Consider the following 26,416-nt stretch of genomic DNA (forward strand, 5'->3'; position numbering starts at 1 on the left):
GACAGCTGATCCTGCCCTATTAAACCTATTCTGGACGTGTCAGCAACGTCCTTGGAGTACCAAAATACAGCGGGTATCCATTTTTGTCGACAGGTTTGACTCAAGACTAGTATATTGGGATGATCGAGCTGGGTGGTAGAAGGTTTTAGCAGCGAAGAGCGATCATCATCTTTTTTGTGTAGAAGGCCTAAGTGAAGAAAGTGGCCCAATCTTTTTATATCTTTATTTTTTAAGATAAAACATAACAATTTCAATCGAGAAATTAACAGCTATCGTCCATGAATCTGCCCCAGAAACAAGGGGAGAGCCTAAAACCGTGTAGAGCGGAGGCTTCAATAGAATCCATGAAGAGATATACCAACAAAGGAGAGAGACATGCCCCCATAGCCAAACCAAACACCTGTTTGTAAAATTCACTTCTAAAACCAAAATAAAGAAAATATTCCTTTGCACTATTGAAATATACAGGATATTCAAATCCACGTTGTTTTATTCAATCCGCGTTGTTTTATTCTTTCATCTATTTTCTCTCTACTGGCCGCAGTTTCGTTTCAGTTTTTTATGACACTTGGTATTAAACAAGTGACATATAGCAATCGCAAATTCTGTCGGTCTGTCTGTCGGTCCCAGTTTTGCTACTTTAGACACTTCCAGGTAAGCTAGGACGATGAAATTTGGCAGGCGTATCAGAGACAAGACCAGATTAAATTAGAAATAGTCTTTTTCCCGATTTAAAAATCAGTAGGGGGCGGTGGGGGCCCGTTAATTCGGGAAAAATAGAAAAAATGAAGTATTTTTAACTTACGAACGGTTGATCAGATCTTAATAAAATTTGACGTTTGGAAGGATATCGTGTCACAGATTTGTTATGTTAAATCCTGACCGGATCTGGTGACAATGGGTTGAGTTTGGAGGGGGAAACCTAAAATTTTGGAAAACACTTAGAGGGGAGGGATCGGGATGAAACTTAGTGAGAAAAATAAGCTCAAGTCCTAGATACCTGATTGACATAACCGGAACGGATTTGCTCTCTTCGGGGAAGTTGGGAGGGGGAATTCTGAAAAATTAGAAAAAATGAGGTATTTTTAACTTACGAACGGGTGATCGGATCTCGATGAAATTTGATATTTAGAAGGATATCGTGTCTCAAAGCTCTTATTTTAAATTTCGACCGGATCTGGTTACATTTTTTAGGGAGTTTGGGGGGAATTAAAATCATGGAAAACCCTTAGATTGGAGGGATCGGGATGAAACATGGTGAGAAAAATAAGCAGAAGTCATAGATATGTGATTTACACAATTGGAACGGATCTGCTCTATCGGGGGGGGGGGGAGGGTAATTCTGAAAAATTAGAAAAAATGACGTATTTTTAGCTTACGAGGGAGAGATCGGATCTTCATGAAACCTCATATTTGGAAGGACCTCGTAACTCAGATCTCTTATTTTAAATCTCAACCGGATCCAGCGTAATTCGGGGGCAGTTGGGGGTGGGGGACCGGAAATCTTAGAAAATACTTAAAGTGGAGAGATCAGGATGAAACTGGAAGGGAAGAATAAAAACCTGTCTAAGATACGTGACTGACATAACCGGACCGGATCTGCTCTCTTTGGTGGAGCTGGGGGGGGGATAATTTGGAAAAATGAGGTATTTGTAACATACGAAAGGGTGACCAGATCTTAATGAAATTTGATATTTAGAAGGATCTTGTGGTTTATAGCTCTAATTTTAAATTCTGACCAGATCCTGTGACATTGGGGGGAGTTGGAGGGGGAAACCGGAATTCTTGGAAAACTTGAAAATTGGGGTATTTTTATCTTATGAATAGGTGATCAGATCTTAATGAAATTTGATATTTAGGATGAATTCATGTCTTAGAGATCTTGTTTCAAATCCCGACCAGATCTTTTGACATTGGGGGGAGTTGGAGGGGGAAATCTTGGAAAACACTTGGAGTGGAGGAATCGGGATGAAGCATGGTGGATAGAATAAGCCAATGTCCTTGATATGTGATTGACGTAACCGTACCGGATTCGCTCTCTTTGGGGGAGTTGGGGGGGAGGCGTTCAGTGATTTGGCGAGTTTGGTGCTTCTGGACGTGATAGGACGATGAAAATTGGTAGGTGTGTCAGGGAGCTGCACAAATTAACTTAATAAAGTCGTTTTTCCAGATTCGACCATCTGGGGGGCTAAAGGGGGAGAAAAAATTAGAACAAATGAGGCATTTATAACCTACGAGTGGGTGATGGGATCTTAATGAATTTTGATATTTAGAATGACATCGTGACTCAGAGCTCTTATTTTAAATCCTGACCGGCATTAAGCCTCCTATTTTCCTTTTAAATCAATCCATTGACTCTTAGAATTTTGTTAGAGCTCATACCATATGAGCTCTTGACTCTTAGCTCTTCTTGCCTCGTCACAAGTGCCATATGAGCTCTTAGCTCTTGTTTTTTCTCTCTCTTGTTTGTTGTCATGGCTGGCCAGTTCGGCTTAAGAACTTTCATTCGTCAAGTGTTCGGGCAATAATTAGCCGCTTCTGTCAATTATTATTTTTATTTGGTTAAAAAATATGCAAACTTGTTAAATCAGCAAATTTTCTTAAAAAATTACAATAAGGAATCAGTGATTCCTAAATCTTTTAGAATCGATACCCATTTTGGCACTGAAAATGAATCAAAATTAAAAAACAAATTAAGCATCACGGCTTTAAATCACGTGACTTCTGAGCAAAAACAAAGACGTTTTAATGTGTCCAAAGACTTAAATTCTGTCCAAAACTATTTAAGGAATAACCTTCCATCTGACATTTTTCTGAGAATTAAGGAAATGGTCGTTAGATGTTTTCACCATGATTTCCATTTGTCAAAATTCGTTTGGCCGACAAGTTCAATAGACTTATGTTTGAGAAGTTCCAGGAGTCAGATATTGTTTATCCTCGTTTTTGTCTGGGTCCTGCCGCTAAGAATTTGTCATCTAAACCTCTTAGTAGTCACAAGAGGCAGTTTTGTCGAAGGGTTTTAAATGCTGTTTTCCAACACCAATTTCTTAATCAAAAATAATTTCTAAGGTAGAATCTGGAGTTATGGCTTCTATTGACAAAGTCGAGGCTCCTCAGGAGCTTAGAGCCAAGATTGTAAGGAAACTAAACACTTTTAATATGAGAAAAATTAAAAATTATATCACAAAAAATTGAAATTAAAATACTTTCTCTTTTAAAAAAGGATAAGGTTCTTACTATCACTAGAGCAGACAAAAACAACACTATTATAATTATGGACATTGATGATTACGATCGTAAAATGAATACATTTATTTCTAATACCACTAATTGCGAAAAACTGGATTTCGATCCTATGGATAAATATACAAAGTCGATAATAAACGAATTTAAGTCGCTGAAAAACAATTTAACATTACCCAACAATTTTATAATAAATTTTATCCAAGAGGTTGTTCCGCGCCCAAGATCTATAGGCTACCCAAAATTCATAAGACAGGAGTCCCCACCGGCCCATTGTAACAACTTTCTCGTCACCTGTTGCAAAATGAGGAAATTTGAAAAAGTGCGAAGATATATTAAGGATTACAATACAAAAGCACTTTGATTTGATACAAGATGTAACCATGGCTAGTTTGGATATTGAAGTCCTTATGAAGTTGGTTATCCTTGCAAATGAATATTCTCTTTATTTTGGTTTTAGAGGTAAATTTTACAAACAGGTGTTTGGTTTGGCTATGGGGGCAACTCTCTCTCCTTTGTTGGCAAATCTCTTCATGGACTCTATTGGAGTCTCCACTATACACAGTTTTAGGCTCTCACCTTGTTTCTGGGGCAGATTCACGGACGATGTGGCTTGTATTTGGAAACACAGTTTAGAGTCCTTAGACCTTTTCCATAAACATTTAAACAGTTTTGATAAAAATATAAAATTTACACTGGATTTTGAAGAAAATGACAAACAACCTTTTCTTGATATCCTATTGATTAAAAGTGATTTCCATTTACTGTTCTCAATATATAGAAAGCCTACACACAGTGATAGGTATTTGAACTTTCACTCGTGCCACCCTATTTCAGTGAAACGAGGGGTTGTGATTGCACTGGTTGATAGAGTTTTCAGAATTCGTTTCCAGGAGTTTTTAGATTCTAAATTGTTGTATATGAGGGATATTTTTTTGTAATAGTTACCCAATTAAATTCATTGATAAAATAATAAAATATAGACGCATTAAACATAACAATAGGGTTATTGGAGTTTCGCAGTGTATAGATTTAAATATGCCTAAAAGTTTCGGTTCTTTGCCTTATATACCTATTTTGGGGGAGATGCTTAAACGATTGCGTAAACGTAACATTGATACATGTTTCCAATCAGTGAGACCATTAGGTAGTTTCCTTAATTCTGGGAAGGATTTAAGTTGGTGGGTATATAAAATTTCTTGTTCTCGTGGAAAGTTTTTTATTGGTAGAACTCACCAATAATTTATTGAAAGATTTATTGAGCATCGCAAGTCAATAGCAAAATTCTTACAATTAAGCAAGCCTCATGAAACTTTTGTTTTGGTTCTGGTTTAACATACATTCTTTCATCCTGAACATTTTATACAATTTGATGAGGTTACATCTATTTCTAATGATGGGAGTTATTCTCAGTGGGCGAGGGAGGCTATAGAAATTATAAAACAACATATTTTTGCTAATCTTGCAAAAAATAGGGACACGAGAAATTTAAATATTGACCAAATTTATGATTGTCTTTTGAAAAATGAGCCAATAGTCAATAAGAGAATTAAAATTTTACATAATCACCAGGGGACTAGATTACCTACTAGACTAAAAAGAGTTGCTTCAATATTAACTTACAAAAGGATTATTTCACAACAGAATAGTTAAATCAGTTTCAAATTTTATAATTTTTCCTCAGTTGCTTTGATGTTCTCATTGAAGTAAGTCTCGTTTGAGGTTTTTTTTCTCTCTCTTGGTTGTTTGTTGTCATGGCTGGTCAGCTCGGCTTAAGAACTTTCAAAACATCCCTTATGATGTAACATGCGCCAACTGGTTGCCCTGGGAATGACGGGATATGGATGCTGCGGAATGGCAGGATAGGGCTCTCATAGGATCCAGGGATTGGGCTCTCATAGGATTTGTTGAGGGGATACTACTACGGACCGAGATTAGTATATTGGAACTTGCAGTGATGACATTGGTCAAATATGGTTCTGAAGCATAGGCGCTCCGATAAAGAATTAAGATTTGGTCGATGTTTTCCAGAGAAATCGCCTACGGATAGTTCTGGGTACCCGCCTGACTGACTGTTTTTCAAACCAATATTAGAATATTAGCAGCTACAGTGATGACCGTGGCCAAATATGTTTCGGAAGATGGGCGCTCCAAAACACGGATGAAGATTTTGTAGATTTTTTCCAAAGAAATTGCCTACGGATTGTTCTAGGTATCCGACTGACTGACCGTATTTCAAACTGTCGGTTTTACGAAAAGTGTGGTTCAATCCCGCGTTCTAGGGTTAAAATGAGAGGAAGTTAGAGATGGCTAGGGTACGTTCCGTGGATGAAGGATGACAGATGGCCGAACATTGTCTTTTCAGCCAACTGTCAAGGGCTAAACTATAAGCAGGTCGTCCGTGATTGGGGAGGGAGGATTTCATACAGAAGGACTTAATGGAAATGGAAGCTTCCTGGGAGGGACTAAAAAGGCAAGCTTTGAACGGATTGGAATGGAGGAGGAGCTTGCGTAGTAGTTTTGACCTCAGGTGGGTTGGTGCTGTGGTGAGTTATTAGTAGTAGTAGCAGGAAAAAACATGCTGGTAAACTAGGTTTTATAGGGGGTAAAACCTTATTGCTTCTACTAAATTTAAAAGTTTTAGAATTTTAATAGAAAAAGGAATGTAAAATATGTTTTGAACTATTTGAAGACGCTTTAGATTCAAGCGTATCATGCCAAAACTACCATGGTTCCCTACAGACACTCAAATTTTAGAAACATGTACCGAGTAGAAATATCTCCAGTAAGAGAAAAGAAATGATAAAAAATACAGCATTGGATTTTACATTGCAGACTTATCTTCCTATTCCTTCAAATCTTTTTCAACTGTGAAAAAATACCCTGAGCCTCGGCTGGTGTACTTTTAACATCTTCAGTGCTTTTAGCATGTTTATCCCGATGAATATAACAGCCAAGCCAGGAGGGAGACATGCTTCTGCCAAAAACAGAAACGGTAGGGGTTTAAATACTATTGAATTTTATCTTCTCTGGAACTCAAATCACCATTTTTTATTAATAAAAAAATTTAGAAAAGAGGAGCCTTAAAACGAAGAATCAAGAAAATGATATTAATAAGGCTCTTAGAATTTTATTCACCCAAACAAAACATGGAATATTTGAGTTGCTTTCGAACCTAAAAAGGATAAGTAGAATCAGATACGTGTGCAGTAGTTTTTTTTAGGGAAAGAACAAGACTTTGTTTGTTAAACGAGCATATCTCATTTTGCCAGCCAGTTCGCCAGCTCGGTTTGAAGTTTAGTTATTATTTGCATTTTTAGCTATTTACAGGCTTACATTCGTTTTGTTAGCAGTCTTCATCTATATATATTTCCCCACCAACTATGTGACATAGCTCACTTCTAGCTTTTAATACACTAAACATATCTTAATTATGCGCCAAGTCTGCTCTCACTGAAATCACAGCAATTACAGATTTTAAACAATTATCCCTTAGAGAAAAATAGAACTCAAATTTTTGCTAAAACGCTTATATTGACAATACAAAAGAACTCAGCTAGTTCCGATAGATTTCCTGAACGCAAGAGGAGTGGCAGGAATCCCTTAAGGCAATGCCTTTAATGAACCATAAAAGTTCAAATGCTGTCCCTCCGAATTTCTAAAAAATTATGCTATGTGACAAATCTTTGTTACCTCTACTGATGAGTAATGCACGTTAGTCACTTAATAAAAATTAATAGCTCAAACTTCTTTAAAGACTTTGCCCTCTAATAATTTTGGTTTAAATTATTAAAAAGTTTCTAAAAAATTCTATAGAAAAGTTATGTCCCCCCCCCCAAAAATAAAATAGAATTACGAAAGTCAAAAGGCCAAACCGGATGAAGACAGAGAATTTACTTGTATGTTGTGACTCAAAACTTTTGTTCCTAGTCCTGGTAAAAAAAATTTCTGCTGAAGAGCTAATGAAGCTCAACATTTGACATTGTAATAGGTGAATCGAATAACGGGTAAGGACGCAAATTATTTCGTTTTGTTCCTTACATGATTTAAGGAATAATTTTATTCGCTTACGAAAATATGTTGCAAAAATCAAGAGAATTAAAGAACTTTTTTAACCCGGAAATATAGGGCAATAACTTTTCATTCCCCCTTTGGCTAAACGTTATCAGCTTATTCAGAGTAGTTTTAATTGACCTATAAACATGTCTTTCCAGAAAGTGGCTGATTCTAGTTTAAAAAGTTAAAATGTCCTGTTCACGCCTCAGAAATCGGAAAGCAAATAACAAAGCCTTGTGAGCATCAATTTGAAAGTTTCGCGAAGCAGCAAAGAAACCATGCGCTATCCACATTTCCCCAGAAATGACATCAACGAGGGCTCTTCCGAGATTAGTAAACATCGGAGATATTCCAATAACGAAGTGTTTTTTTTTCCTTGTTTTTCCAAAGTGGGATGAAATAATGGGCTCAAGATATGAGCGTGCGCAATTGAAAAAATATGGAGCTCAATCTAAGAGAATAGGATTTGCACCCCGACTGCGTGATCTAACCTCTGGGGATGCCCCATGGGGCGCTGAAGGTATGAAAAAAACATTATCTACTTTAATTATACCGTATAATTTGACTGATATTGTAGATTTTATAATGTCAATTACCCACCTATCTTTTAATATTTACTACGGTACAAATGCTAAGTCTGGTGTGTTTACGTCCTGAATTCATTTTATATATGAGTTCTGAAAGGTGAGTTTCCAAATGGTACTGGACAGGAAGGTAAAATACTGAAAGCTTTGAATAATTTCGCTACCCTTTCTGGCTTCTATTAATTCTCCGGCTTAACCTACGTTCTATGCAGGAACAAGAATTTATTTTAACTAAAACCGTTTAAATGATTTCATTGAGAGCAATAAATCTAAAGCCCCTATCTAAAATATAAATTTATGTTTGGTATTTTACGTGCAAAAGAAAAAAACGAAAGCGAACCCCTTCTTTTGGTTTTGCGTAAACAGAAAACGTCTAGAAAAATGTAGTTAAGTTATAACATAGTTAAGGAATACAATGTTTCGGACCCTTAGGTCCAAGACCTAGAATAGAAGATGGAATCTTATAAGTCCAAAACCATTAGACTATTAAAACTATGAGACAAGCCGTGTCATCACATATCTTATGTAATATCTTGATAGCATCTATCAAAATTATATTTAAAATAAAATTGTATTTTTTAGTTTTGTCAGGGATTATATAGTTCATATCAAGATAATAAATGGCTTCCAGTTCCATCTCTTCAGTAAAGGATATCAATCAATGGAAGAAGTTAACATGAAAAAAAAAAAAACGAAAAATTTTACTTTTAATTAGGAATCACTCATCTGATTTTCCGAAAAAATTATAACTTACAAAATGACCTACCAAAGTTAAGAAGGAATTAACCTATGGTAGCCTATAACTTGGCCACAAGTTAAACAATTCTATAACTCCGCAACTATTGCTTGCGACCTCGAATATAAGTTCTGCTAGCACGATACGAGAAATGATTCTGCTAGTGTCTTAAAGTATAGGGCCATGGCTTACAGCTTCTATGTGATGGAATTTAAAATGAATCTATAATTGGTATTGATCCATGGGCCATTTTTCAGAGGGATTATACCTTACCCCACGTTCAATACTTTAAGAAAGTACGCGTTGTGGTTGCCCGCTACTGACATTCTTTGTCACTTATGATTTCTTGTTTTGGTTTTCTCTTGTTAAAGGCTGTATTTACTGCTGTTCGGTTTCAAAGTTCAATTCTTAGTAATTAATCAGATTTTATTATAAAAATAATCTTGTCATCTTAGGTAGTTGAACCCACGGCCTCCTGCTAGCTACACGAGTAGATTTATGAGCAGCAAAGAGCACCTTACGAGTATAAGTGTGGGGATTGATTACCTTTAAGCCTAATGGCTCTTTCACACGACTTCGTAGAAACTTTAATACTAGCATAACTTAAGGCTTAGCAGTACATGAATCAGTCTTGCGCAGCGAATTTTGTTTGTAGCGTAAGCAGTGGGATGTAGACTTTAGCTATACTCAGAATTTTATGTTGAGTCAAGTTATGTTGCGCTATGGAAAAATCAATACCCATAAGTCCTCAGAAGAAAAAAAAGATAATTTTCCATTAGGAATTAATAGATTTTGAAAATAGATTAGTAGACTTCCTAGAAAATCCTAAAACTATATTTTGATTCCACATTTAATTTTTGAAAATATTGTTCATGATGGTGTTAGACAGTGGCTTTTGTACTTTAAGTTATTATAGCGTGGATAGACTTTACAATTGTTAAGGGTAAGTCTTAATGTGTTGTAACTTAAAAACTCAGCACAACAAATACTTACGTAGCGTTGAAACCGCTCAAATGTTTGTTTTATGCTAGGCTTAAGCTATACTTTTTTTTACGGACAGAACTGGATTTGAATGTTTTCATATATTTTTTTTTTTGTGACAAAAAAAATATAGTGAAAACAGCGTATGCATAGGGCATACAAAATTAAAATTTCTAGCGGCCTTTTTAAGTGACCAGAAAGATTCGAGGGTAACTGGGCCCCCTCCTTTGTCTCTTTCTTCTCAACATCGTCTGATAAAAATCTTGATACCACCATTTTGTTCATCTTACTTAAAAGGCCCAATAAGCATATCTTCGGATATAACATGACCCCAAAATAGCCCCACGAAAAAGGTCCTTAAGCTCTAAAATTTTGCCTATTGTTTACCCATAGTATTTGTTATTGGGAAGCACAAATAAATTTTCAAGGGGCGGGGTGCGGATTTTCTGCTGAATTGTATTTACGTGCGGGAATTTCCCATGGGATGGATGTTTCCAGGGGGTGAAATTTTCAGGGGAAGTTTTACAGTGGGGGAATTTGCCATAATTACTGTAAAAAATTGTTTTTATGTCTCGCTTTCTCTCCCTGTCTCAATTTTACGCGTGGATATATTAAGTGTACTTGTCCTGGGTAAATTTTCACCGGGATTGAATTGTCTAGAAGACAGTTCCGTGGGGAGCGGCATTTTTCTATGGAGGCGTAGCCAGATTTCCCGGCATTATCTAAAAAGCGATCAAAACTTAGAACGACCAGAAATTGCTACGTATATGAAGGGAGATGCTCCCCTCCTGAACACCTTGCTCTTTACGCTATACCTTGAATTTTTCCTATTTTTTAAGAGGAACTCTTTAAACACAAGGGTCGTTTAACTAAAACAATAAGAGGCTCTTTTGAAAAGTATTAGAAGACCTTAGCGTAAGGAGCAAGGTGTTGAAGAGGGGGCAAACCCCTTCATATATGTAATAATTTCCATTTTCTTATAAGTTTTAATGTTGCTCCTTACTTTCAATTGAAAAAAACTCTTTCTTTTTTTTACTTAATTTTTCCAGGAACCAAAGGTAGTAAAAATGAAATGTAACTGTTTTAATTGGTTACGCAGAAATTTTGATATTCGATATCTTTAGAAGTCACTGGGATTCGATTTTGAATCATAAGGAATTTCTTATTCCTTATCATCGATAAGCAGTTACCTTAGCATTCGAGGGCGTTAGATTAAAAATAAAACTGTGGGTGAAAATTCAGCAAAAAAGTAACCTTAAAAAATGCTTAAAAAGGTAAAACGGTAAGCTTAAAAAGGTACCAAAAAGCCAAAGAAGGCTTAGCTTTACATTCAAGGTGGGTTAAACTGACGTGCAGCTGAACCCCATTTAACGGAGCCCTCGCCTATATGATCCTTGGTACAGCTAAACCCTCGTGAAAATTATACAAGTGAACCCCCGTTTAACTGCACCCCGATGCGACTCAATTCCATTTAACTGAATCCTCGTTCAACCGAACTCCTATTCAATTCAACCCTACTTAATTGAATCCTTGTTCAACTGAACCCTATTTTCAGAGCGCAAATGTCACGACAATGACAATATTTAGTTTTTCCAGACGAAGAGTGTTGTCAAATTTACATAATTAATAAAAATTATTTATCCTAATTAGTTAAGTTTCCTAATTAGTTAAGTTTCCTAAAACCTGATTCAAAAACGTTTTTTTAACGGAAAGTAAGGAGCGACATTAAAACTTAAAAACGAACAGAAATTACTTCGTATATGAAAGGGGCTGCTTCCTCATCAACGTCTCGCTCTTTACGCTTAAATTTTTTACTGTTTTAAAAAGTAGGGTTAAGAGAAAGAGTCAGACTTTAGCGTAAAGAGTGGGGCGTTGAGGGGGAAAAGCCCTTTTTATATACGAAGTAATCTCTGTTCGTTTTAAGTTTTAATGTTGCTCCTTACTTTCAGTTAAACAAAACTTGTTTTTTTTATTTGATTTCTGGACGTTTCTGAATTAATACATGTTTTGATCTTGGCTCTCCGCACATAAATAATTAAAACGAAAATTCCATATTAATTATTGTTGGCCAAACGACTTTCTCAGAGTTTTAATCGGAAGATTTTGAGAAAAAAAAGCGAGGGAGGAGGCCTAGTTGCCCTCCAATTTTTTGATTACTTAAAAAGGCAACTAGAACTTTTAATTTTTCAATAACGTTTTCATTAGTAAAAAATATACGTAACTTACGAATTAACTTACGTAACAAACTTCTATATTCGTATGTTTTATTGCGTATACGAGGGGGTTCGCCCCTCGTCAAGACCTCGCTCTTTACACTAAAGCATAAATTTTGTCCCAATTCCTTAAGAATAACCCATGAATCACAAAGGCCGTAGAATAAATAATTGAAATTACTAAAAATACTTTAGCGTAAAGAGCGAGGTATTACGAGAAGGTTAACCCCTGATATGCGTAATAATTTCGTTTTTTTTTCAAGTTTTAATGCTGTTCCTTACTTTCAGTTGAAAAAACTTTTCATATTTATTTTTTCATTGTTTTTTTTTTAAATAATGCTAGAAAATCCTGCACCCCCTTCATTGAAATTCTCTTCCCGCATGAAAAATCACTACATGGAAATATCCACCCCCGTAGCCTCCCTCAACTTCTCCCCTCCCCCACCCCCAAACCAAAAAAATCCCCTGAAATGTCTGTACACTTCGCAATAACCATTATTACATGTAAACACAGGTCAAAGTTTGTAACTTGCAGCCCCACCCACGGGGACTGTGGGGGAGTAAGTCGTCCTTAAAGACATAGTTATTAGGTTTTTCGACTATGGTGAATAAAATGCTATTTCAGAATTTTGATCCGGTGACTTTGGGGAAAAAATGAGCGTGGTAGGGGGCCTAGGTGCCCTCCAATTTTTTTGGTCACTTAAAAAGGGCACTAAAACTTTTAGTTTCCGTTATAATGAGCCCTCTCGCGACATTCTAGGACCATTGAGTCGATACGATCACCCCTGGGGAAAAACAACAACAACAACAAAAAAGACAAACACGCATCCGTGATTTGTCTTCTGGCAAAAAATACAAAATTCCACATTTTTGTAGATAGGCGCTTAAAACTTGTACAATAGGGTTCTCTGATACACTGAATCTGAGGGTGTGATTTTCGTTAAGATTGTATGACTTTTAGGGGTGTTGCCCCCTATTTTCTAAAATGAGGCAAATTTTCTCAGGCTCGTAACTTTTGATGGGCAACACTAATCTTGATAAAACTTATATATTTAAAATCAGCATTAAAATGCGATTTTTACGATGCAACTATTGGTATCAAAATTCCGTTTTTTAGAGTTTCGGTTACTATTGAGCCGGGTTGCTCCTTACTACAGTTCGTTACCACGAACTGTTTGAAAACTCACCCTAGGGTTCGTGCGCCCTATAGTCATCAAACACTCGGAGAAAATACCATGTTTGTAGGACTCCTCGGACTTCTGGATATTGGTGCTGTAATTAAATAGTAAGATTTGTTGAATAGTTTAGATGAACAGAAACCTTGTTGAATAGTTTAGGTGGTTAGCATACACTTGTAACTTTGTAAGATACATCATATCTGTAATAACCTCTATGTAAGATATTATAGCTATATAAGGTATATTTGATTGGAAATGGAATGACAATGTTGGTTTATCGAGAAACTCTCAGCAATAGAGAAACCTCTAAGAGAGTAAAAAAGAGCTGAGACAAAATGAAAAACTAGAACGCCTATCTATAGTAGAATGATTGTCGACCTCAGTGTTAAAAAAAATAGGGTAAAATATACAAGATTTAAAACAATCCTTGAAGAATGTTTTAAACAAAAATTTTAAGATTAAAAAAAAATAAAATGATAATGCAAAAGAACTTGACTCCAAATTAAAGCGCCAGTCCCTTTTTTGTAGTCTATTTTTTTCGTAGTATAAAAATTTCTTAGTCTATTCCTTAAAAATTCATTGCTTAGGATTTGATGAATTGGTGCAAGGTCATTACATATTATTCTCTTGCATAAAAAATGAGAAATAATTTCTAGCTATATACATTGCAGCACTGAGTACAAAAACTTCAAAAACAAAATGACCCTCATTATTGATATACCACAATCCTCAATTTTAAATTTTTAACTAAACAAACCCCTTTACATTAACACTTATCCCTGCTTACTTGTTGTTCCACTTTTTTCTTCTAGTGGATTACTTCCTTAGATCTCAAGGTTGTTCCCTCATATCCTCAGCTTTTGTCAATACGTATTTCCGATCTATCGATTATTGCCAGTAGTACGTTCCCCTGCGGAGGAGTAATCATTCAATTATTCTGCTTATTCTTCTGCTCTGTTAAATAGTCTGTATTTGAACATTTTCAAATAATATTATTGTTGTGATGATAGTGATGATAAGTATTAGATGTCTAATCTTATGCGCTTGGCGAATGGAGGCTGATTTTATTTTGTAAATTAATGTAAAGAATAAAAAAAAACTAAAGAAAAGTAGAGGGTCAAAACAACCTAAAATGAGCAGAAATAGAGTCTTTTAATATATAAAACTTAATTTGACAGAAATGACTAAGAATGTATAAATGAAGCCCAAAGAGAAAGAAATTACGATGAATAATCACGTCAAACACAGATATAACAGAAAATATCCTTCAACCCCAATAGATGGATAAATAGAGGTAACGTAAATCAAAGCAGAAATTATAATGAATAATCAACTCCGACTTAAGACAAAAAATATTTCCAGAAATAACAAAAAGTCTATCTCCCTCTTAACCTTCTAAAGGCCAGAGCGTCATTTACCCTTTACTGAAAACAATTTGTATTTCAATTAGAGTGTTTTTATTTTTCGTAACGTCAACATAAAAGACATATTGTAAACACTGTCACAAGGCTAATTATGGTGCACAAAACCAAAGCTACCAAAAATAATACCACAGATTTAAACTACCTACAACTTTCTATAAAGGTTAAGTTTCGTTTGGGCTTTACTGAAAACGATATGTATTTTCAACACTGTGGTTTTTATTAGTTAAACACTAACAACAACAATAAAAATCACTGTGATAATTAAGATTAGACGAATGAAAAAATATTCTTCGAATAGTTACATTTAGACCTTCAACTTAGATTTGCTATTTTAGGAGACAATTTTTTTGTAAAAAAAAAGGTAGAATAAAAAAAATCTTTTTCATTCGTTCAAAAATACAGTAGCAGATGCATAAATGTAAAATTTGAAGAAAAATTCGTAATATTTAGCGCAATATTTTGTATTAACAAATCAACATATTATTTGCCACTCGATTCTCTATAATTGTCCATGTATAGATAGAGATTTACTGCGTGACAGGCTAATAAACTAAATGGATTGTTTAAAATACAATGATACTAGTCCCTGAAGTCTAAGTAGTTCTTCATTTTCAGCTTTATATTAATAAGACAAAAAATGTCTAAAATGCTCCAGTAAAGTCCAAATGCCACTCTAGCAATTAGATAGCTTATTAAATGTTTGTTTTTACGTATATTTGTCGAATAAAAACATAATTTACATATACCATTTTTCAGTATGTACGAAAACAACATTGCTGCGGCTAAGGTAGAAAATAAGGATAGTAGCTGGTTTCGTATTAAATCAGGAGTTGAGCAGGGTTACGTCCTATCTCCATTCATATGGACAATTTTCGATAGACTTCGTCCTAAGGTGCAAAGCAAAGTCAATTGAAGAACACATGATCAAGTGGGGAAGGAAAACTCTCCTAGAATTTGACAATGCTGATGATTTAAGGATCCTAGATGGAAATACTAACAAAATAAATTAATTTTTGGAGGTTTTGAGACTTTGAAGGTTCCTGGGGCAAGAAGTATTATGAAAATTACTGTCAATAAGATTAAGTCGCTAAGAATGGGAATAAGCGAAGATGTAAAGGTAACGTTGAATACCAAAAAGGTTTATTACGTGGATCGGTTGCATTGAAGATGTTAAAAGAAGAACAGCCAAGGCCTAGGGTGTTTTTTCACAATTGAAAACAGTTTGCAAGAATAGGAAGATGAGTCTGCTAACCTAGATTAGAATATTGGAAGCTATGGTGAAGAGAGTGGTTAAGTATGCTTCTGAAGCATGGGCAGTCCTGAAAACGGAGGAGGATTTGCTATATTTTTTCCAGAGAAATTGCATAAGGATGGTTTTGGCTTTCTGAATAATTGACCGTATCTCAAACAGTAATTTCAAACAAAACGTATCTCAAACACAAACCGGACGAGGTTTTCCTCCTCCGGTTTTCCTCCTCCTTGTTAGATATTTTCCAGAGAAATTGTCTATGGATCGTTTTGGCTACCTGAATAACTGACTGTATCTCAAACAGTAATTTGTACAAGATTTGGTTCAATTCCGCTTTATAGGCCTATAATGAGAAAAAGGTTGAAATGGCTAAGACACACTCATCAGATGAAAGATGACAGATTTCTACAGATAGTTCTTTTCCGCCAATCAACCAAGTGACAAGTTTTCCCCTGCAAAACGAGACAAGGGGCGGTAGGATGAGGTAAAGGAAGAGTTAAAGTAAATGGGAACCTCTCTGGAAGGTGCAAAAAGGGAGGCTTTTTAATAGATTAAGATAGATCGCGATCCTTCGTGTGTGTGTTGGCCTTAGGTGACTTGGTGCTGCAGTGGGTGGGTTATAAAGGCTCTGTGTGCAGCTCTGCCTATTGACTGTGCTACAGTCATATTCTTTGCAGACGACAGGTTTAATCCGTGACCGAGGTCCGTGACAAAATGTGTGACAAAGATAAGGCTGCCGATATAAAATCCCAAGAGATTAAAGCTTTTTGGCTCCAGGACTATAAAATCTTAAAAGTATAAATATACAAGGAAATAAAAATCTCGAAAAAAAACGAAACGCCAGATCTATTGCCAGTACAAAGAAAAGAAAGGACAACAATCAAGACGGATATATCGCCTTATAAAACTAGGCGTCTTCAGTGCTAGAAGCAGAAACAATCTAAAATATAACCATTAAAAGAGAAAAGGGATATATATATATATATATATATATATATATATATATATATATATATATATATATATATATATATATATATATCTTATGAAGATACGAAACGTAAAAAGAGAATTTGAGGATTTGAAAACAAATTTTATAGCTTCCGCAGGTTACTTAACAATAACTTACGGGATTACAGTCTCTGAGTTTCACTGACAACAAAAACATGTTCACCTTCTTCTCCGATTTGGCAAAACTGGGAAAAATTTAATTACGATGAATGTTCCCAAGATTTATGTTACCGTAAATAATAATCTTTGGCTTTTAGATCTTTATTTTGCAAAAGATGAATATTAAGTTATTGATTTCATGTTTCTTCTCGCCTTAATAAACAGTTTACTCTCAACAGTACTAAGATTATTTTTGTTGGAGACATAGGGTGTGATAAAGCGTTTATTATAGGTTTTAGGGTATACTAAACCTGTTACAAGGTCAGATGCTCTTCAGAAATGCAATATTTTCCGCAGTTTCCATTTCAATGTAAATTTTGGTCAAATATTTAAATTTAAACTCAAAATTAATTGTTTTTTACCCCCTTCTACCATGCGTCAGCCCTGTTACATCTGTTGAAAAGCAAGTCTGTATATAATACGCGTCTCCAATGCCATCACAGTGATTTATAGAATTGTCTAATGTGTCCTGTATTTCTTTGTGATTTTTTGGTTTTTGTTTGTACTTTTTTTTTTCATGCTCCGTCTTTCTCTTTTGTACGACGGGTTTTCAAATAAGTAATAATAATAACAGTTCAAATATATTAGATATTAAAAATTTAAGCTACATCTTAATAATATCCTAACAATCTCTCTCCAACAAATCCGTATTTTGAGTAATAGCTCCACTATATTAAATGGTTGAAGTTTATACTTAATATTAACTTCATTCTTACTTAATATAAGGATAAACAGTAATTCATATAATATAAACTTAATATAAACTATACTTAACTCTATACTTAATATAAACTTCATTAATATATACTTAATTCTATATAGTAATTTTGAATGCATTTACTATTCTCAGGATTCTAAACTTCGGTTTGGACGGTCTTTCGGTTTCGGTTTTGGTTCGGTTTTCGGTTTCGGTTTTCGGTTTGGTGGTTATATTTTGAAAAAAATCCCAAGGAACAACAGCCTGATCTTGTCCTTTCGTCATTGAAATTGTGGCTCGCCATGTTAACTTCTGGCTTTTTCGACAAGGTTGACAATATGTTTTTTCTTGTCGGTTGGGAAAGGATATGGCTTTAATGACTCTTTTCTATATTGTTATGCGTTTTTTTAAGTTTCTTGTAGTTTTTACTAAGCCATAAACCGCAGAAAAACAGAGGGTTAAATTGTAAAAATATTGCGACCCTAAGACTGTTTTCTCTTCTTACTGGCTTACAATTTCATGTGCTTAAAACTAATCATGTTTCATATTCTGGTTTTTTGGCTTAAATTTGATATGTAGATAGGGTAAATTTCGTAAACGAGGCTTGACAAAATAATGTGATTGGCTATTACGAAAATACATTATAAAAATAAAACAATGAAATTAAAGCCCCTTTTTAAAAAAAACTGGATTATAGGACAGTCATATGCAATTTTCTCTTTGATTAAACTTTACATTTTTCCTCTTCTTTGATGTTGTAAATTCCGGTTATGTGCTTCCGTGTTGTTCTTCGGAACTTACCTTCATAAAGCCACACATTAAGAAAGGTAGACAAACGACCAATGTTTTCCCTTTTAAAATGTGTATTTTGGAATCGTTGAATCTCTGTTTGTTTCTTTTTCCTAAGCTATGGAGTCGGGGAATACTGAAAGCCTGTATTTACAGCCTGTATTTACAAATGTAAAATTGACAGAAGGCTCATTCCAGTTTGTTTTCAGATTTCTGTTTTTAGCAAAGGACTAACTAGTACGCATTTGGCGTTCATTTCTTAGCAACTGTCAATTGGAATTTATTAGCCTACAAAGTTAAGTATAGTATTTCGTGTAAAATTACGTAAGCAATACATACATATATATATATATATATATATATATATATATATATATATATATATATATATATATATATATATATATATATATATTGAAATATTGTCTTATTTGAAAAAATTTGAACAGGAATATTATAGACTTACACTAGTGGTACCTATTCACGAAATGTAATGAGGGGGAGAAGACTATTTTTGGAGGGTGTTTTACAAAAAACTAAAAAAGTCCATCAAAAATGCGTTTATATAATGTTTTAGTATGTTTTACTCGTCTGAACTTTTTTGGGGGATGGGGGGTTGGTCAAAACCAGTAAACCACCATGAATAAGGCCTTGCTTTAAAGTGCCTGATAAAGCAAGTTTGCAGAAGTTAAGGGTAGGCTAAAAAGGAAATGAGAAGGACAAAAGGCTAAATGGAACTAAGTTCTATATAACCATTGGTTTAACGCTAAAGTACTTGATTCTTGACTCTTGACCACCGATGCAATCGTTAAGCATTAGATTTTGATCTACAGAAACACATCAAAAATGTCAAAAACATATATATATATATATATATATATATATATATATATATATATATATATATATATATATATATATATATATATATATATATATATATATATATATATATATATATATATGTATGTACTTTTTAATTTGCTTTGAATTCTCTTTTCGAGCTATTCTGTAGCAGTCCTATTTTAAAATGACATTTCCTAGAACTGATTTTAAATGGCGGAAAATCAATTTCTAGATTTAATGAGCGTATCGCCATTTATCCTTGGAAAACTCTCTTGTTGCAAGGTCTTGATGTGTATTGATGTTCATTTTAGTTTTTTCTCTCTTTTATACAGTATCGAACCGCTCATGCTAGTTAGTAGTAAGTAAAGAGTGAATGACTGTTAGTAGTAACTGAAATTCGAAAAGTTGAAAAACAAAATAAACATCGATAGATTCTAATATTCATTCGTATTCTAAGTGTATAGACAACGTTGTAAACATATTTATCGAAGGCAGTTAGTACACCGAACACATTAATTTGGGTATTGATGAAAGCTAAACAGCCAAATCAGAGCATACACAAACTACGAAATTGAAGTTTCTGCCTTTTTTACAAAAACACAAAAATTTATTTTTCTTCCAAATTAATAATTAACGTTGCAAGCTTTTTGTCTTCTCAGGAGTGATTTCAGAAAAAGTGAAAAATAATTAAGAAGAACGCATTTTTAAATGTAAACTACATGCCTATTTTAAGGAAAAAGGGGTTTGCATCCCTTCTTATAAAGTTTAATATAGTTTAAAAAAAAGTTAAATAGAATTTATAAAGCAAATAAAGTTTTGCTTTTCGTTGATTTTTTGCAGGAAAATAAAAACATTTAAATGCTTCATTCAGCTGATTTATTTTTGATATGATTTCTGATAACTCATTTCTTCAACATCTGATACATAAAAAATATAAATCCGATAAAAATCTAGTACGTACAATCTGTTCCTTTGTTTCTTTGCAAGTAGCACCCTATTTATATCCCATTTAGGCACTTACTATTAAGATAGCTTCAGTAATTCACAAGGCGCTAAGTAGCAAATACAAATTTCACTCAAGATAAATAGCTGATAGCAAAGGTGTATCCTGAGTTTTGTTCGTTGGGGGGGGGGAACAAAAGACATTTAAGATCGCATCGAAAATTCTTTTATATGAATTTTTGTTATGTTATAACGGTCGGTCAAAAATCAGGGGGGGCAAATCCGGTAATCCCCCTGCTGGATACAGGCATGGAAATTCCACTTTAGATTTATGCATGTAACATATTACAAAAAATGCTGTAAAAAATGAATGAAAACTGTTTGATCTATTTTTGCCCCTCTCCCAAAGGATTTTGACGAAATTACGCCCCTGTTTTTAGTGCTATATCACACTTACGGATGGTGGAATTGATGTAAATCCAGTAGATATGAGAAGTAGCTTTCAAATGAGCCATTAGACGTCACTCTAAAAAGTTCTGGTAGCCCAGTACCACCTTTTTTACGCTTGAGATAAGGCACCAAAAGTGCCGTTTTTAGTGCCATTTGGAGCTTGCTGATGGGGGAATTTATAGGGAGGACTTATATATGAGCAATATCTTTTATATGAGCTACTAAAAATCTGTCTAAAATACAGGCGATACCAGTTGCCCAATAACAATACGCCCATACCGATTCTCATCATATCGATATGTCCGATACCGATACGGCCCTTTTCCCAGGGACTATGGAGGGTCTAATCATCATCAAAACCAAAGATATTTGACCTTTAAACTATGTTGAACAAAATGATTATCTAAAAATTTTGATTGTGTGACTTTGAGGGTGGAAGGCTAGTAGGGCGAAGGGGGGCTAGTTGCCCTCCAATCTCTTTTGTCAAGGAGGCACACTCGTGCCTTTTTAAAGAGGCGAACCGTGACAATGTTAAGCGATCTTCGGTTCCAGTGGTTGCAGAGGGATGGGGAGGGATGCATTTCGTAGCCCGAACTCCAACTAAGAAACCTGCCAAATTTCATCCCCCTCCGACTTTTCCTTCATGGGGGAAATCTGGCCGAAAGTTTCGACCACCCAACCCCCCCCCCCCTTTAACGTTGTCTGACCGGGCTGATCGGGCTGATCGGGCTTCCCAATTTAAGGTCCCCTAGGGCCCAGGAGCTTATCCGCGAAATTTCAGCTCGATCCGATAACATGTTCTCCTTTTTTTTCTCGACGCCTACAAGTCACAGCCGACATCAGATCTGAGTGTACGAAGACTCATTCGAGGCGGAATTCTCCGAGTAATTTCCCTGGAAAGTTTCGTCGGAAAATCTTAACCCCCGATTTTCTAGCTTAGAAAAACCCATTTCCCTATTGAAGGTAAAATTTTCTCTTGTAATAACATCACTTGTTTGAAAAATTCTTACACTAACAGCAGCTTGGCGCAGCGGAAGAGTGCTGGGCCCATAACCCAGAGATCGGTGGATCGAAACCGCTAGCTGCTAACTTTTTAAAATTTGTAAAATTAGGTAATTTTGTCAGTTTGAATTTATTGATACAGAAAGGGAAAAAATAAACATAGAAACATGTGATCAGAATTACATACTGGAATGTTCACAAGAATTTATACTGAAGCGGGGGTAAGGCGTGATGGAAGCAAGTTAAAAGAACCATTTAAATTGATTTCCTAATTGAAGCCGTTGGTGAAATTTTCTATTGTAATAACTTGTTTGATAACAAGCATAACAGCAGCTTGGCGCAGCGGAAGCGCGCTTGGCCCATAAACCGGAGGCGGGTGGGTAAAAACCACTAGCTGCTAAATTTTTAATTAAGCTGCTAAACTATTAAAATTATCAAAATTAGATAATTTTGTCAGTTTGAATTTATTGATACAGAAAGCGAGAAAATAAACATGGAAAATTATTATTAAATTACATCCACCATGGATTGTAGAAAAACGTACAGAAATAATATGAAAAAAACTTCGTTTTCTTAAAGAGTTAAAGAGGCTGCGTCCCAAAGTCGAACCTTAAAACGTACAGGAATTAGGAGAGGCAGTAGGAGGGCTGCCGCCCCCCAAACCCCCCGATTTTAAGTTTTTTGTTGTGGGGGGCTGCCGCCCCCCTAACGCCCCCGCTCTTGGCTTCGGAAAGGCCCTCTTTTAATTAACAAAAAATTGAAATGAATGAATAATGGAATAACTTCGAAAAATGTTAAACACAAGAGGACAGGAGAACCATTGCGCCGAAACGAGTAATTAGTAACAATGAAGTCCCCCCACAACAAAAAATCTGTATAAAAGAGTCTTTAAAAGCGGGGGGTTTGGGGGGCGGCAGCCCCCCTACTGCCTCTCCTAATTCCTCTACGTTTTAAGGTTCGACTTTGGGACGCAGCCTCTTTAACTCTTTAAGAAAATGAAGTTTTTTTTCATATTATTTCACTTAAAAGGGGCACTATTAAACTTAATTTCCGTTCGAGGGAAATATTACGCATCTTTCTATGATTTTCTGGTCACCCCTAACCCTTTTAAGAAAAAACACTTCGTTCTTGTTTCTATTTTCTTGTTGATATTCGCTGTAAAATAAAATTAGCATTTTAACTGTAAAATTAATTTATAATTTTTATAATTATTTATTATATATAATTTTCTTGCTTTAAACTGGCCCAATATTTCTGACAAAAGAACAAATCAGGTTCTTAAGCAGGTCTGTTTCTCTCCTGGAACTGAATTTCCTTGTTAGTCTAGATTTTTACTCAGCATTGGTTAACCCAAAGCATTTCTTAATTCTGTTTGAAAAAGGTGGGGCTAATTTTTTGCACGAAAGTGTAGTATGGTAATCCTTCTTTCTGTCTTTAATTCGACTAAATACACTTTTGGCAAAATGCCATCTTTCATTAGATGGATCTTTGACAAATTACCCCTGAACTCGGTTAAACACGAAAATTCTAAGCTATATTCGATGAGAAGCATATACGTCTCGTACACTAGTGATTGCTTTGGGACGATAATTTGTGGTTAGAGCCAACCAGAGGAGACAACGTGTGAACGTGTGTCTTGTTATAACAACGAAATCGGTACTTGTATGATATAATATGAAAAAAACTTCGTTTTCTTAAAGAGTTAAAGAGGCTGAGTCCCAAAGTCGAACCTTAAAACGTACAGGAATTAGGAGAGGCAGTTGGTTAAAACCCCCCGCTTTTAAAGACTCTTTTGTACAGGTTTTTTGTTGTACACCAACAAACCCCCAGCTCTTAGCTTGTGTGCTCTGTGTCTGGGAAACAGTTTCAATAATTATGTTAAAATGTAAATGGAGTGGTCAACTTCATTGTTACTAATTACTAGTTTCGGCGCAATGGTTCTCCTGTCCTCTTGTGTTTAACATTTTTCGAAGTTATTCCATTATTCATTCATTTCATTTTTTTGTTAATTAAAAGAGCGCCTTTGCGAAGCCAAGAGCGGGGGTTTCGGGAGGCGGCAGCCCCCCACAACAAAAAACTGTACAAAAGAGTCTTTAAAAGCGGGGGGTTTGGGGGGCGGCAGCCCCCAACTACTTCTCCTAATTCCTGTACGTTTTAAGGTTCGACTTTGGGACGCAGCCTCTTTAACTCTTTAAGAAAACGATTTTTTTTCATATTATTTCTGTATGTTTTTCTACAATCCATGGTGGATGTAATTTAATAATAATTTTCCATGTTTATTTTCTCGCTTTCTGTATCAATAAATTCAAACTGACAAAATTATCTAATTTTGATAATTTTAATAGTTTAGCAGCTTAATTAAAAATTCAGCAGCTAGTGGTTTTTACCCACCCGCCTCCTGGTTTATGGGCCCAGCGTGCTTCCGCTGCGCCAAGCTGCTGTTATGCTTGTTATCAAACAAGTTATTACAATAGAAAATTTCACCAACGGCTTCAATTAGGAAATCAATTTAAATGGTTCTTTTAACTTGCTTCCATCAAGCCTTACCCCCGCTTCAGTATAAATTCTTGTGAACATTCCAGTATGTAATTCTGATCACATGTTTCCATGTTTATTTTCTCCCTTTCTGTATCAATAAATTCAAACTGACAAAATTACCTAATTTTACAAATTTTAAAAAGTTAGCAGCTAGCGGTTTCGATCCACCGACCTCTGGGTTATGAGTCCAGCACGCTTACGCTGCGCCAAGCTGCTGTTAGTATAAGAATTTTTCAAACAAGTGATGTTATTACAAGAGAAAATTTTACCTTCAATGGGGAAATGGGTTTTTCTAAGCTAGCAAATCAGGGGGTTAAGATTTTCCGACAAAACTTTCCAGGAAGATTACTCGGAGAATTTCGCGTCGAATGAGTCTTCGTACGCCCAGATCCGATGTCGACTGTGACCTGTAGCCGTGGCAGAAAAAAGGGTTTCTGTCATTTTTCTCAAATAAAAATTTTACGGATTAAGACAAAATTTTTTGAAGCTTTCAGTCAGTCTCACCATGTCGAGCTGATCATTTTGATGAACTTGATGTTGAAATTCGTAACTTTTAACAACAAAAAACTTAACATGGGCTCTTATGGGGAAATGGGGTTTTTCTAAGCTAGAAAATCGGGGGGTTAAGATTTTCAGACGAAACTTTCAAGCAAAATTACTCGGAGAATTCCGCGTCAAATGAGTCTTCGTACACCCAGATCCGATGTCGGCTGTGACCTGTAGGCGTGGCAGAAAAAAAAGAATATGAACATTAAGTGGCTATGCGTGGTTTCTGGAAAACAGGGAAGGAATTATTGGATCGAGCTGAAATTTCGCGGATAAGCTCCTGGGCTCTAGGGGACCTTAACTTGTGAATTTCAGCCCGAATTTCAGCCCAATGTTAAAGGGGGGCTGGGGTTGGTGGGTCGAAACTTTCGGCCAGATTTTCCCCATGTAGGAAAAGTCGGAGGGGGATGAAATTTGGCAGGTTTCTTAGTTGGGGCTCGGGCTACGAAATGAATCCCTCCCCATTCCTCTGCGACTACTGGAACCGAAGATCACGTAACATTATCGTGGTTCGCCTCTTTAAAGAGGCACGAGTGTGCCTCCTTGATTTCGACTACACTCTGTTTTCTCTCGTAATAAAATTGGTTTTTCTCTGTATTTATGTGTGGCCTCGGAGATAATCAGCTTAGTTTGAGCGAGATAAAATACCAAGCAGGTATATTTTGACTAAATATTATATATATAGAGTTGGTTAGGTTAGTTTAGGTTTGAATATAATGTGTTCTGGGCGGCCTGTTTCCGCTAATAATCTGTTGCAGTTTTCATAATTTTATTAGTAAAGTATTATATTTTTATCATATTTTGGTAAGTACCGTGAAATCTCATACAGTTGGCATTTTCGAGGGGTAAGTTTCTCAGCAACTCGGACACAGCAGCTGCAAAACAACTGCACATATGTCAAAGATTTTTGCAGTCATTCATTCAGTGTTTGTAAGAAAACCCAACATTATACCACACTATCTAAATTATTTTAATCAAATAATGGTATAGTCAGTAACAAGCTAAGTTGTACTGATGAAGTTTGGCAATTTTAGAGTAATAGGAAAACACTCAGGTAAAATAAAGGCGATGGGTAAGGTTGAATGTAAGAGCATGCTCATACCAAAAGAAGTGAGGGATGATTTTTAAACATTTAATGAATTTTTTCTTATTTCAAATTTTTTGATAAAAATATCAAAAAACCAATTTTAAATGGAAATACCCCAAAATCATAAATTTGCCAAATCTTCGAGAGAGGGGGCGAATTCCACCCCATACTCCGTCGTTGTTTGACGCCCCTGATCCTGCTAGTGCGTCTATAATTGTAAATTAACAGGATAACACTATGCTTTTATGAAAGAAGATGCAAAGAGGTGTAGTTTAGTAGCAGTAAGAGGTGGAACAAAGCCGAAATATCCTGTTGGAGCTGTATCCTTAAAATTTTATTTTTAAAAAGAAAAAAAGTAGAGTAGACAGCTTTGACTAGAACCCCAAAAAAGCTTTAAAATATCATGATTTTTCCAAGGGGTTTAGTCCACTACAGAGTTCAACAGAGCTTATTGCCGCTAATTAAAATTAATTGCAATGGATTAGTTGAATAAGCGTAATTATTGTGCTCTAGGAAAAAAAATAAAACATGTTTTTACAAGCCCACAGAGCCTTTGAAACCAACTGAAAATGTTGTCAGCTTTTGCTAATAGATACAAATTCTAAGAATTTTCTATCTGTATAAGGACGGATGTTAGCTTATTAAGTTCCAAGCACCATCAGCAAAATGATTAATTGCAACAGGC

At 35.4% G+C, this 26,416-nt stretch overlaps 1 protein-coding gene and 1 long non-coding RNA gene across 8 annotated transcripts in view; one reads left to right on the forward strand and one right to left on the reverse strand.

Moving 5' to 3' along the window:
• LOC136032672 (uncharacterized) overlaps positions 1-13,902 on the reverse strand; it is a 64,554-nt gene extending 50,652 nt beyond the window's left edge. Inside the window, exon 1 of the long non-coding RNA XR_010618756.1 lies at positions 13,779-13,902. This is a non-coding gene — a long non-coding RNA (uncharacterized LOC136032672). The remainder of the gene's footprint in view (positions 1-13,778) is intronic.
• LOC136032671 (protein SSUH2 homolog) overlaps positions 1-26,416 on the forward strand; it is a 285,984-nt gene that overhangs the window by 50,399 nt on the left and 209,169 nt on the right. Inside the window, exon 1 of one of the 7 annotated variants that reach the window (XM_065712958.1) lies at positions 7,621-7,819. The exons of 5 other annotated variants lie outside the window; for them this stretch is intronic. In XM_065712958.1, coding sequence (XP_065569030.1) covers positions 7,702-7,819 — 118 coding nt within the window. In that variant the 5' untranslated portion in view covers positions 7,621-7,701. Of the gene's footprint in view, positions 1-7,620; positions 7,820-25,229; positions 25,300-26,416 lie in introns of those variants that run through there. One more of the 7 variants, XM_065712961.1, reaches the window with a different exon arrangement.

Source organism: Artemia franciscana, chromosome 11 (assembly GCF_032884065.1).
Source record: "Artemia franciscana chromosome 11, ASM3288406v1, whole genome shotgun sequence".
NCBI classification, from domain to species: domain Eukaryota; kingdom Metazoa; phylum Arthropoda; class Branchiopoda; order Anostraca; family Artemiidae; genus Artemia; species Artemia franciscana.